Raw genomic sequence first — 14,329 nt, 5'->3', positions numbered from 1 at the left:
CTGATGGCTCAATATGGTACTGTGTTATGAATGCTGATGGATCTATATGGTACTGTGTTATGAATGCTAATGGATCAATGTGGTACTATGTCATGAATGCTGATGGATCAATGTGGTACTATGTCATGAATGCTGATGGATCAATGTGGTACTGTGTCATGAATGCTGATGGCTCAATATGGTTCTGTGTTATTAATGCTAATGGATCTATATGGTACTGTGTTATGAATGCTGATCGGTCAGTTGAGGTTAGAGAGGGGGACCCATAGGTGGCAAGCTACTTACAAATATGCTGTTTCTCAGAACAATTTCTGTTTCGTTTAAAGCAAAGTTGAACTTGATGACGTGGCCGTCTCGGTTCCTGTACAAAACCTCTGAATCTGTAAAATTATACAAGAACATTTTTGTAAAATGATAACCATATTTTAGATAAGAAATAAATAGGCCTACACATTCTGACACTGTATATCCACTTATCAATATTCATGTCAGACCCCAAAGAGAGAGAGGGAGAAGGAGATGGAGAGAGGGGGGAGAGGGTTATCTTAGTCCCACATCGCCAGACTTACTGGCACTTCATTTTCCAGCAGTTCATTTCAAGAGTGCCTCTCCTCATTTCTACTGAGCAAAACCTTTTAGACCTGCAGTCAGCCAGCCAGTCAGCCAGCCAGACAGCCACATTATTGCAATGGCTTCCTTGTGTTCTGCATTACAAATCTCACTATCTACCTTTAGGAAGATGGCTCCCAATTCACAGTTGTTGGCTCGGGCAGTTGCTCTGAGTAAAAATGTGATCTTAAATGCAGCCACGTAACTGGTATGCTAAACCATGCAGAACAAGTGTAAAACGGTTGGTCAGCATTATATTATATTATATATTAGAAATTAGAAATGAATTCCTCAAATAAATAAAAAAGAACAATGGAAAATTGAATAGAAATCTACAAAGCCACCTAGCAATGCCCAAATGTTTTGGTTTTGCCCTAGCACTACACAGATGATTCATATAATCAAAGCTTGATGATGAGTTGGCTATTTGAATCAGCTGTGTAGTGCTAGGGCAAAAAACAAAACGTGCACCCAGGGGGGACCCCAGGACCGAGTTTGGGAAACACTGGCCTACTATAGACCATTTAGCAATACTTTCATTTCAGGAGAACTAGGAATAGGACAACCAACAAGCCCAGTTTAAAGCCTGTAGCCTATGTGGTGATTCATATTATCTAGCTGGAGTTCGTGTGACACTATAACCTTTAAATGGCCTTTCGCTTAGCCACTGCTGTCTCTGCCTCGGCGACATCATTAGAAATATATTTGTATTTAGTTCATTAAAATTCCTCCTATGTCCACAAGGCTAGGCAATTATAATCTTTAAATAGCCTTCCTCACATGACATCCAACCTCTATCTATGTAGACCATAATCAGGTAAAATGAGTGTTGTGGTCCTGTGTGGCTTAGTTCATAGAGTATGGCACTAGCAACATCAGAATCATGGGTTAGATTCCCGCTGGGGCCACCCATGCAAAAATGTATGCACTTTGGATAAAAGCATCTGCTAAAAATATGTCTTCCAATTTGAGATACTACTATGGTATTAATGAATAGAAATACATGTATCAGTCACCAAAACATTGACATGAAAATATATATGAATACAGAGTAGTAAATGAATAATGAATTATTACAGAGACATGTCAGAGGTTATGGAATCACATATGTTGGTAGTCATGATCATGCTTGGCACATGTATGGACAAGTTAATAGGATATGACTGTGGTGATGAAGTTGATGCTATATTGAATCACTCATCATATCCCCCATGGTATACCTAGCATGGCTTCCAATCTAATGTCTCTCATTCTAGTATAATATACACTTCATATTCTATATAAATGTATGGACAACCACTTCATATTCTATTTGGGCTCCCGAGTGGCGCAGCGGTCTAAGGCACTGCTTGAGGCGTCACTACAGACCCCCTGGTTCGATTCCAGGCTGTATCACAACTGTGATTGGGAGTCCCATAGGGCGGCGCACAATTGGCCCAGCGTCGTCCGGGTTTGGCTGGTGTAGGCCGTCATTGTAAATAAGAATTTGTTCTTAACTGACTTGCCTAGTTAAATAAAGGTAAAACATTTAAATAAATGTATGGCCAACCACTTCATATTCTATATGTATGGCCAACCACTTCATATTCTATATGTATGGCCAACCACTTCATATTCTATATGTATGGCCAACCACTTCATATTCTATATGTATGGCCAACCACTTCATATTCTATATGTATGGACAACCACTTCATATTCTATATATATGGCCAACCACTTCATATTCTATATGTATGGACATCCACTTCATATTCTATATGTATGGACAACCACTTCATATTCTATATGTATGGCCAACCACTTCATATTCTATATGTATGGACATCCACTTCATATTCTATATGTATGGCCAACCACTTCATATTCTATATGTATGGACAACCACTTCATATTCTATATGTATGGCCAACCACTTCATTTTCTATATGTATGGACAACCACTTCATATTCTATATGTATGGACAACCACTTCATATTCTACATGTATGGACAACCACTTCATATTCTATATGTATGGACAACCACATCGTATTCCACTAACGGGATAAACAGAGTGTGTATGGTGTTCACATTTCCGAGGCTATATTTGGTATGAAAATTGTGTCCTCTTCCCTGATTAAAACACATGAAGACTTGTTCTGACTAATATGTTGTGTGAAAATGTAGGGTTAGTTTACATTTACATAAGTCACATATACAGTACATGCCTCTGGCCAGAACAAACAGTTATTTATCGTTCCCCAGATTGTCGACAATTATATACGACCCATACAATATATTCAGAAAATCGATAAATAGGGCATATAGTTTCCATGGTTACACAAATTAATTGTATGAGATTTAAATGAATTGTTGGGATGCAGGCTGTTTGGAATTTCATGTAATGTATGCACTAGAAAATAACAAGGGCCATACTAAATATCATGATCAGCAAGAGTACATTTACTATTACAGCACTGTTTACAGCATGTGAAATGAACACTAATTTCTACTTTTTGGTACTTAGGTTATGGACTAGAAATGACAACATGTGATACACAGTTAGTGCTGATCATGTCAAACAAGGTGTTAAAAAAATACAATTCAGTTAACATGTATGCGATTGTGAACACTAGTTTTATAAATGTAATAGCCTAAACCTGAGCAGCTTTCCTAAGTTGTTCTGCCTACTTAGAACTAGTCTGATAGTGTTGTAGCATAGCATGCTAGCAGCAGGCAGACAGGGAGCACTCACCAAGATAATCGCCCCAAATGTAATGAGGTCCTAGCAGGAACTGTCTCTACAGCTGTGCCATGGCAGACCACTGCCCTTCACCATTACATCACTGTCTGTCTGTCTGTCTTTCTGTCTTTCTGTCTGTCTTCATACCACCTGATAGCTTGGCTCTAATCACTATGCTAAGTAGCCTACACATCAATCTCACCAATATTTACCACTATAACGTAATGTCAGCTAACATGAGAGAGGTGGTGATGAAATCACTAGTCATTATATTTCTCATAGTGTTTTATGAGGGGGGGGGGGGGGGGGTAGCAAAGTTTTATCGATGTGTCCTACAGAAGGAGAAACGTCAGCATGAGCTGACGAGGGGGCGGACGATATGGCTTGATCCATCACGGAAGGCGTTGTAAAAAATTACAGGAGGCCCATGAGAGTTAATGCAGTCCATCAGGTTAACACAGTGTGCGAGAAGGCATCACACCCCAATCCCCATAATGAGAATCAACAGGCGACTGAAAAAGTCATTTGTATTTGCTACCCTTCGATGGAAAGCTCTCCGCAGGCTTCCAGGCCTCCATTTCATATGCAGGCTGGAAGAGAGCCCGTTTGCTGTGTCCAAGAAGAGTGAAGAAGAACCACACTAGCTCAGACAACAGAACAGACACCAGTGCTGACACTCCAAATGATTCTCTCACACTATTAAGAAACCTGCTAGGTTTTAGAGAAAGGGGTATTGTTCTGGATATGGGGCTGGGAGATTTGACCTGAGAGTATATCCCAGATGAGCGCCCAGTGATAGCTTAAGATAGAGTCAATCCTGTGTTTTGGCAAACCAGACAGAATAGGGGCTTGACTGGGAGGCCATCTGTTTTACTGAGACGGGTCAGGAGGTGTTGCTCCCATGCCATGCTAAACTCTCAGCCGTCATTATAGCTCAAGATGAGATGAAAGCTTGCAGGAATACTCCCATGCTTGAGTTGAGAGGTTCAGAATGCTCTGCTTGTGAGTGAAACAAAGTTTTAAATGTATACCAACAACAAGCGAAAATCTAGGATTGAATAGTTTCTATATGAGAACTAGGATTCTAGGATCATGTCAAGAGAATATAATCTCTGTCACCCTCATCCAACTATCAGACAGAATGTAGCCTAATAGCTTCCAAAAACTAGCCAACCTGGCCACACCCTTTCTCTTATAATGGTAGCCTCCTTGGCAGACCCTTTGTGTGACTGCTGAGGGCTTATAAACTGTCGCTTTTGGGGGTGCTTTTTTAAAGAAATCCAAACTTTTCAATAAGATTGAGAGGATAGAGATCAGCCTAAAGGCTTCATTAGAACAGGAGTGTTAGATGGTTATCCTGAAAGTACTTACCACTTATCCACCTGGCCTCAGGATCGTGCACGGAGAACTCTGGTTTAAACAGGTCCAGGACAGTAAGTCTGGAGTTAGCGGCACCAGGGAGTTCCACTGCAAATAAGATATTAGTGTTAGGCTAGTTATCAAAATATGGATTAGAGCTTGATGAGGATAAAATCACACAGGAAAATAACTGATGTTCACACACATAACAACAGTCAATATTGCACTGATCATAAAACTGATTCGAAAAACTCAGGGCTCTGACTACATAACCTGACCAGGACAAATTCTGGTTCTTATATTTTGTTAGTTAGAATACAGGCCTACATTAACTATGACCCTAGAAAGAAACTCCATGAGGTCTCCTGGTCCCCTGGTGAGTACAGTACCTGGTGTGAGCACAAAGACAGACATGGTGATGAGGGAGCAAACCGCCACTATGACCAGCAGGGAGATGGCTATTCCTTTGTAGTTCCTTGATTCAGGGCTTACTTGCACAAAGTCCTGGAAAAAACACACAAAGCAAACTGAGAACACTCTTCAACTAAGTAATGTAATGATTACTACCAGATATACACATGTTTGGTAGTAGAGGTTCATATGGAACATAGAGGCTCCTATGGAATGGCGAAATACTGTGTTCATTTGAACTTGTGGATTGTCAATAAAACAATATTGTAAGATTCTAATTCTAAATTGTAATTAAGTAGAGTCCACTTTTGGTGTCAGCAATGGGATCCAATCCCACAACTTCCCGCAATATAATCCCTAATATAATGACAGTACTAGTTAGTCACTGTAAGCTTATGGTTTAATTAAATGGGATCACACTGCTATCTATGGACATGTCTTTGTCTCAAAGCAGTAGGTGTCTACCTTTTCATGATGAGCATTCTGAATATGTCAAAGTGAATAGGCGTATGTCTAGCAATTTTTTGACTGACCAGAGCTGGCATGATTAGAGCTGAGAGGTGTATAGAAGAGTGTTACAGTACAACACCTAGCCTTCCTTTCGCAGTAGATAAGGGACGTAGGGAGGGCAGAGGGTGGTGGAAACACAAACTATTGATTGCTGTCAAGTAGCTATCTCCAGAGAAAATACTCCCTTAGACCTTCAAATGTCCCTTTCATTTCTCCTCTAAAAACACTGAGTCATAGCCACTGAGTCATAGAGGGAGATAGTTTTAACACGGCTTGTTGCATTGGTTTTTGGTATGTCTATAGTCTATACATAAATCAATTATGTCAATTTAATCTAATGTTGGAAGCATGTAGAATTATAGCTGTACACGGTTGGTTACATTGGTTTGGGTAAGAATGTAGAATTACAACTGCAAAACCATACCGGATTTACATGGTTGGTTCACAGCCTGTAGCCTATGCCCAAATAATGTAATATGTATAACAACTATAAAACCAAACAGATTTTTGGTAAATGCAGACATCGTTTTTTATTTTTTTCATCATTTGCTAGTTTGTCATGAGGTGGTTATAACAAATCAATAACTAAAATATTTTTGACGCCAACATCCAGCCAATTATGTTTTCAGCCTGTTACATTTTGGAAACAAGCTCATTCATCAGAACAATGCAAATAGACAAGCATGGTCCAGCGCAAGGTAATCAACGCCATAAGAAACACCTGTAATGTGAGACTCTGCTGGGCAGACAAACAAACTAACGAGGTCATGTTCCAGGCAACTGTGGCCTTTCATTAATCTATTGATTAGCACTGAAAAGCATGAGTCATGGCTCTGCGAGTCTGAACCTGTTTGTCTAGTCTACTGTGGAGAACCTACTGTGCTCTCTCAAGAAACCAGTTAAGGAGAACATTGTTTTCACAAGGAGCAGAAACTCACTAGCCTGGATTTAAAGTCAATTGTTCTGTTTCAATTCACAAAATGTAAATAGAACAATTCTGTTTGGATCCAGGCTAGAAAGTACAGCTGTAGATATACAGTATACAGGCCTATGTAATTATGTGCTTGACGTGAGAAATCTACTGTACACAAAACCATGTTTGCACACATCATCCAGTAGAATAGTGATTTTTGACAGACCATCTTCTCAAGGCACTGGGATTTAGGAGAAGAGTGAGGATTACCCCTGCAGTCACTGAGTCTCATTAACTTCCTGACTGTGAGCCAGCCACTACAAACAAGTGCAATTAGGGAGAGTGAGGCCTTGCCAAGTCCTTACAGAACACATCTCCCTAGCCCTCCACTCTGCTGCCAGACTCTTCTTGTTTGTGACCACAGGGCCACCTGTCACAGTCTGGCCCCTAATGACCACTTTTATGAGTCCCAATTCCTAACAGATATTCATGTAATGCTAGCTCTGGTCCAGGGTGTTAGTGTGGCTTGCTAACGCTGAGCCTGTGAAGGAAAACACACTCACACCCAGGACCAGAGCTAATATTAATATCATTTTTATTTTTTTATTTTATTTTTTATTTCACCTTTATTTAACCAGGTAAGCCAGTTGATAACAAGTTCTCATTTACAACTGCGACCTAACCAAGATAAAGCAAAGCAGTGCGATAAAAACAACAACAACACAGAGTTACATATGGAATAAACAAAAACAAAACGTACAGTCAATAACACAATAGAAAATCTATATACAGTGTGTGCAAATGTAGTAAGTTATGGAGGTAAGGCAATAAATAGGCCATAGTGCAAAATAATTACAAGTTAGTATTAACACTGGAGTGATAGATGTGCAGAAGATGATGTGCAAATAGAGATACTGGGGTGCAAATGAGCAAAATAAATAACAATGTAAATAACAATATGGGGATGAGGTAGTTGGGTGGGCTAATTACAGATGGGCTGTGTACATTTATAGATACGTGCCAAGAAAATAGATGGGTTTGATCTACGAAGGCCCCCTACTCAGCCTTAACTCAGTCTAACCTGTCATGAATGTATTGAATCACACAGGTATGTGGAGTTACCCCTGGGCCGTATACAGTACATGCCCATAACTCCCTACTGGGCAGCTTTCAGTGAATTCTGAATTATTTAGAGATGAGCTGTGCTGTTGTAGTGGTTTCATTATGAGATCTTTTGGCAGTACATTCAGCTAGCCAGCCTCGCCATACATCAGAGCTGGGCTGTAGACAGGTATAGACTAGTAATGTCTCACTCTCTCCCTCTCGTTCATTGTATCCAGGCCATTGAAAAGAGAACCATGATGTGAGTGCAAAATAGGCAGCCTATAGGGAGGAGACCTGGCAGTGTGGTGCCAGGACAACAACCTCTCCCTCAATGTCAGCAAGACAAAGGAGCTGATCGTGGACTACAGGAAAAAGAGAGTTGAGCAGGCCCCCATTCACATCGACAGGGCTGTAGTGGAGCGGGTTGAGAGCTTCAAGTTCCTCTGTGTCCACATCACTAAAGAATTAACATGGTCCACACAACCAACACAGTTGTGAAGAGGGCACGTCAGTGCCTCTTCCCCCTAAGGAGGCTGAAAAGATTTGGCATGGGCCCTCAGATCTTAAAAAAGTTCTACAGCTTCACCATTGAGAGCATCTTGACTGGCTGCATCACTGCTTGGTACGGCATCTGCAAGGCACCCGACCGCAAGGCGCTACAGAGGGTAGTGAGTACGGCCCAGTACATCACTGGGGCCGAACTCCCTGTCATCTAGGACCTCTATGGTGTCAGAGAAGGCCCAAAAAATTGTCAAAGACTCCAGCCACCCAAGCCATGGACCGTTCTCTCTGCTACCGCACGGCAAGCGGAACCAGTGCACCAAGTCTGGAACCAAACAGGACCCTGAACAGCTTATAAGACTGATAAACAAGACTGATAAACAAATGGCTACCCGGACTACTTGTATTGACCCTTTTTTGCACTAACTCTCTTGCACCTACTCTATGCACACACACTGGACTCTACCATACTCACACTGACATCCCAACACACACATACACACAAATAGCACGAGCACACATGCATACTGACGCTACACACACACCCACGCTCACACACACATTCACACACACATTCACACTCAACACATATGCTGCTGCTACTGTCTATTATCTACAGTATCCTGTTGCCTAGTCACTTTACCCCTACCTAACTGTACATACAGTGGGGAGAACAAGTATTTGATACACTGCCGATTTTGCAGGTTTTCCTACTTACAAATCATGTAGAGATCTGTCATTTTTATCATAGGTACACTTCAACTTTGAGAGACGGAATATAAAACAAAAATCCAGAAAATCACATTGTATGATTTTTAAGTAATTAAAATTTGCATTTTATTGCATGACATAAGTATTTGATCACCTACCAACCAGTAAGAATTCCGGCTCTCACAGACCTGTTAGTTTTTCTTTAAGAAACCCTCCTGTTCTCCACTCATTACCTGTATTAACTGCACCTGTTTGAACTCATTACCTGTATAAAAGACACCTGTCCACACACTCAATCAAACAGACTCCAACCTCTCCACAATGGCCAAGACCAGAGAGCTGTGTAAGGACATCAGGGATAAAATTGTAGACCTGCACAAGGCTGGGATGGGCTACAGGACAATAGGCAAGCAGCTTGGTGAGAAGGCAACAACTGTTGGCGCAATTATTAGAAAATGGAAGAAGTTCAAGATGACGGTCAATCACCGTCGGTCTGGGGCTCCATGCAAGATCTCACCTCGTGGGGCATCAATGATCATGAGGAAGGTGAGGGATCAGCCCAGAACTACACGGCAGGACCTGGTCAATGACCTGAAGAGAGCTGGGACCACAGTCTCAAAGAAAACCATTAGTAACACACTACGCCGTCATGGATTAAAATCCTGCAGCGCACGCAAGGTCCCCCTGCTCAAGCCAGCGCATGTCCAGGCCCGTCTGAAGTTTGCCAATGACCATCTGGATGATCCAGAGGAGGAATGGGAGAAGGTCATGTGGTCTGATGAGACAAAAATAGAGCTTTTTGGTCTAAACTCCACTCGCCGTGTTTGGAGGAAGAAGAAGGATGAGTACAACCCCAAGAACACCATCCCAACCGTGAAGCATGGAGGTGGAAACATCATTCTTTGGGGATGCTTTTCTGCAAAGGGGACAGGACGACTGCACCGTATTGAGGGGAGGATGGATGGGGCCATGTATCGCGAGATCTTGGCCAACAACCTCCTTCCCTCAGTAAGAGCATTGAAGATGGGTCGTGGCTGGTTCTTCCAGCATGACAACGACCCGAAACACACAGCCAGGGCAACTAAGGAGTGGCTCCGTAAGAAGCATCTCAAGGTCCTGGAGTGGCCTAGCCAGTCTCCAGACCTGAACCCAATAGAACATCTTTGGAGGGAGCTGAAAGTCCGTATTGCCCAGCGACAGCCCCGAAACCTGAAGGATCTGGAGAAGGTCTGTATGGATGAGTGGGCCAAAATCCCTGCTGCAGTGTGTGCAAACCTGGTCAAGAACTACAGGAAACGTATGATCTCTGTAATTGCAAACAAAGGTTTCTGTACCAAATATTAAGTTCTGCTTTTCTGATGTATCAAATACTTATGGCATGCAATAAAATGCAAATTAATTACTTAAAAATCATACAATGTTATTTTCTGGATTTTTGTTTTAGATTCCGTCTCTCACAGTTGAAGTGTACCTATGATAAAAAATTACAGACCTCTACATGCTTTGTAAGTAGTAAAACCTGCAAAATCGGCAGTGTATCAAATACTTGTTCTCCCCACTGTAGCTACTGGTGATGGGGAAAAAATCAAAACAATTATAATGGCGCCGGAGGGGATGGCTGCTGTTTTACGGGATAATAACCAACTGTGCTATTTTGTAACTTATTTCGTACATAATGTTGCTGCTGCCGTCTCTTATGACCGAAAAGAGCTTCTGGATATCAGAACAACGATTATTCACCTAAAATGGGACAAATAGGTTTTCTTTAATGAGTCCAACTCGAAGGATATACTGCTTCTCTGAGACAAGGCCCAAATCCCCGTCATTTGCGTGGAGAAAAGACGGAAATACATGTGCGGAGATTGGGGTGCCTTGGGAGAATTCGTCGGCGAGTGGGTCCGTTCTATTGGCCAATGTGCAATCACTGGAGAATAAACTGGATGATCTCCTTTAGAGACTATCCTACCAGCGGGACATTAAAACTGTAAAATCGATGTTTCACCGAGTCGAGGCTGAATGACGACATGGATAATATACAGTCGGCTGGGTTTTCCGTGCATCGGCAGGACAGAACAGCTACGTCTGGTAAGACGAGGGGCGGGGGTGTGTGTCTATTTGTCAATAACAGCTGGTGCACAATGTCTAATATTAAGGAAGTCTCGAGGTATTGCTCACCTGAGGTAGAGTACCTCATGATAAGCTGTAGACCACACTATCTACCAAGAGAGTTTTCATCTATATTTTTTGTAGCCGTCTATTTACCACCACAAACCGATGCTGGCCCTAAGACCGCACTCAACGAGCTGTATAAGGCCATAAGCAAACAAGAAAATGCTCATCCAGAAGCGGCACTCCTAGTGGCCTGGGACTTTAATGCAGGCAAACTTAAATCCGTTTTACCTCATTTCTACGAGCATGTCACATGTGCAACCAGAGAAAAAAAAAACTCTGGACCTGTCACGGTTTCGGCCGAGGCTGCCTCTCTCCCTTGTTCGGGCAGGCTTCGGCGTTCGTCGTCTCCGGAATTCTAGCTGCCACCGATTTATGTTTTCATGTTCGTTTGCTTTTGTCTGTTTGTGTCACACCTGTTTCTGTTTTACGTGATTAGTGTCCTATAAGTTTCTCGTTGTGTTTGTCTTGTGTTGTGTGTGATTGTTTTCGTCAGTGTTGTGTTTGCTCGGTTGAGCATATTTCTCTCCACTGCGCTGGAGCTCGTTTGCACTTGTTTCGTGCACTACATATTTTGTCGCACCTGTTTGTGCGCATTTTGCCTACACGCCTTGGGCGTAGTTTAGCTGTTGGGCTTTGTTGCCCTGTTGCCTGTGTTTGGGTCGGAATACAGCTTTTGGAACCTACCGTCTGCGTCCTGCATCTGATTTCCTACACCACACCTACACACGCCCTGACAGAATCACACACCACCCATGGAATCAGCAGGAGCAGAAGCAGCCCAGACAAGACTGGAAGCCCAGGTTCGGGATCAGCAGGAGCAACTCCTGCAGATGGGGAACGCCCTGCAGGAGGTTATTTCCACACTCCGAGGCTGGGGTTCGCCTCCACCACCGCCCGCCCAGCCAGCACCATCGGCCAGCCCGCCCGTTCCAGCACCGGAACATCGAGGAGTCCGACTATCTCTCCCGAGGGCTTACGACGGGACAGCGGCTGGGTGTCAGGGGTTCTTGCTCCAGGTCGAGCTGTACCTGGCCACAGTCCATCCGGCACCTTCAGGGCATGAGAGCGTGTCCGCCCTAATCTCCTGCCTGGCCGGTAAAGCGTTGGAGTGGGCCAACGCGGAGTGGAGGAAGATCGACGCCACGACCATTACCTACACCGAGTTCTCCCGCCGCTTTAGGGCGGTGTTCGACCATCCCCCGGAGGGGAAAGCGGCGGGGGAGCGTCTGGTCTTCCTTAGGCAGGGGAGGAGGAGTGCCCAGGAATTCGCACTCGAATTCCGTACTCTAGCGGCAGATGCAGGGTGGAATGATCGGGCCCTCATCGATCTCTACCGATGTAGCCTCAGAGAGGACGTCCGTCGGGAGCTGGCCTGTCGGGACGCCAGTCTCACTTTCGACCAGCTGGTCGACATGTCAATTAGGTTGGATAACCTATTGGCTACCCGCGGACGTCCTGAGGGGGGTCCGTCCATTCCATCCTCCAGCGCACCCGAGCCGTGTCCTATGGAGCTCGGGGGCGCTGGCGCTAGAGGTAGGAGGAGTCGGCAGAGTGGGGGGTCCATCCACTGCACCAACTGTGGTCGGGGAGGACACACCGCGGCTAGGTGCTGGGGATGGCCTCCTCGGGGAGATGACGACAGGTCCCGCACTGGGGATTCCCTCCAGGTGAGTAGGCGCCCCACTCACCCAGAGCTCACTGTTGCCCATTTTTGTATGCCTGTGTGTTTTCCGCAGGTGGCACCTCATTCCCAGTGTAAGGCGCTGGTAGATTCAGGCGCGGCTGGGAATTTCATTGATAAGAAGTTTTGTTTAGAGTTAGGGTTTCCCCTTCTCCCTGTGGAAGTTCCTTTTCCCGTTCACGCCCTAGATAGTCGTCCGTTGGGTACGGGCTTAATCAGGGAGGTCACGGCGCCACTTAGGATGTGTGCGCAGGGGAGTCATCAGGAGATAATACAACTGTTTCTGATTGACTCTCCTGCGTATCCGGTGGTGCTGGGCATGCCCTGGTTAAGTACCCATAACCCCGTTATTTCGTGGCAGGAGAGGGCTCTGAAGGAGTGGTCTGCTCAGTGTGTGGGTAGATGTTTGGGCGTTTCCTTAGGGGCTACCTCGGTGGAAAGTCCAAACCAGGTGCCCGCATTGCACATTCCACCTGAGTATGGGGATCTGGCTATCGCGTTTAGTAAGGCGAGGGCGACGCGATTGCCACCCCATAGGCAGGGGGATTGTGCGATAGACCTTCAGGCAGGAGCTGCGCTCCCACGGAGTCATGTGTATCCTCTGTCTCAGGAGGAGAAGAAAGCTAAGGAGGTTTACATAGACGAATCACTGAGACAAGGATACATACGGCCGTCCACTTCCCCCGCGTCCTCGAGTTTCTTTTTCGTGAAGAAGAAGGATGGGGGGTTGCGTCCGTGCATCGACTACCGTGGTCTCAATCAGATTACGGTGAAGTATAGTTATCCACTCCCGCTGATTGCGACCATGACTGAGTCGTTGCATGGGGCGCGTTTCTTCACGAAATTAGATCTCAGGAGCGCGTACAACTTGGTGCGCATCAGGAAGGATGATGAATGGAAAACAGCCTTTAGTACCACCTCGGGCCATTACGAGTATCTCGTCATGCCATACGGGTTGATGAATGCTCCGTCAGTTTTCCAATCATTCGTGGATGAGATCTTCAGGGACATGCAGGGACAGGGAGTGGTGGTGTACATAGATGACATCCTCGTGTACTCACCTACCCGTGTCGAGCATGTGGCCCTGGTGCGCAGAGTGTTGCGGAGGCTGGTGGAGCACGACCTGTATGTGAAGGCAGAGAAGTGTCTGTTTTTCCAGGAGTCGATTTCCTTCTTGGGGTATCAGTTGTCTGCGTCAGGGGTGAAGATGGAGGTAGACCGAGTGTCAGCCGTGAGTAATTGGCAAACACCAACCACTGTGAAAGAGGTGCAGCAGTTTTTGGGGTTTGCGAATTACTACCGGAGGTTTATCCGGGGTTTTGGGCAGGTGGCAGCTCCCATCACGTCTCTCTTAAAGGGGGGCCCGGTGCGTCTGCAGTGGTCAGTCGAGGCGGACAGGGCTTTTAAGAAGCTGAAGGACCTGTTCACCTCGGCTCCGGTGCTGGCGCATCCGGATCCCTCTTTACCATTTCAGGTAGAGGTGGACGCGTCTGAAGCCGGTATTGGCGCCGTGCTGTCCCAACGGTCAGGCGCGCCACCTAAACTCCGCCCCGTTGCCTTCTATTCCAAGAAGCTCAGCCCGGCGGAGCGAAATTATGACGTAGGGGACAGGGAGCTGTTAGCTGTGGTCCAA

The 14,329-nt window shown here is 44.9% G+C and overlaps 1 protein-coding gene across 1 annotated transcript in view; it reads right to left on the bottom strand.

Moving 5' to 3' along the window:
* LOC311111984 (inactive dipeptidyl peptidase 10-like) overlaps nt 1-14,329 on the bottom strand; it is a gene marked incomplete at both ends in the record, with an annotated part of 57,668 nt that overhangs the window by 14,679 nt on the left and 28,660 nt on the right. The window contains 3 exons of the mRNA XM_084154935.1: nt 286-380; nt 4,706-4,801; nt 5,083-5,197. Of these exons, the coding sequence (XP_084011061.1) occupies nt 286-380; nt 4,706-4,801; nt 5,083-5,197 (306 nt within the window). The remainder of the gene's footprint in view (nt 1-285; nt 381-4,705; nt 4,802-5,082; nt 5,198-14,329) is intronic.

This window comes from Coregonus lavaretus (assembly GCF_964263955.1).
Source record: "Coregonus lavaretus genome assembly, chromosome: 38".
Taxonomy (NCBI): domain Eukaryota; kingdom Metazoa; phylum Chordata; class Actinopteri; order Salmoniformes; family Salmonidae; genus Coregonus; species Coregonus lavaretus.
This window is presented reverse-complemented; position numbering and strand designations above follow the sequence as displayed.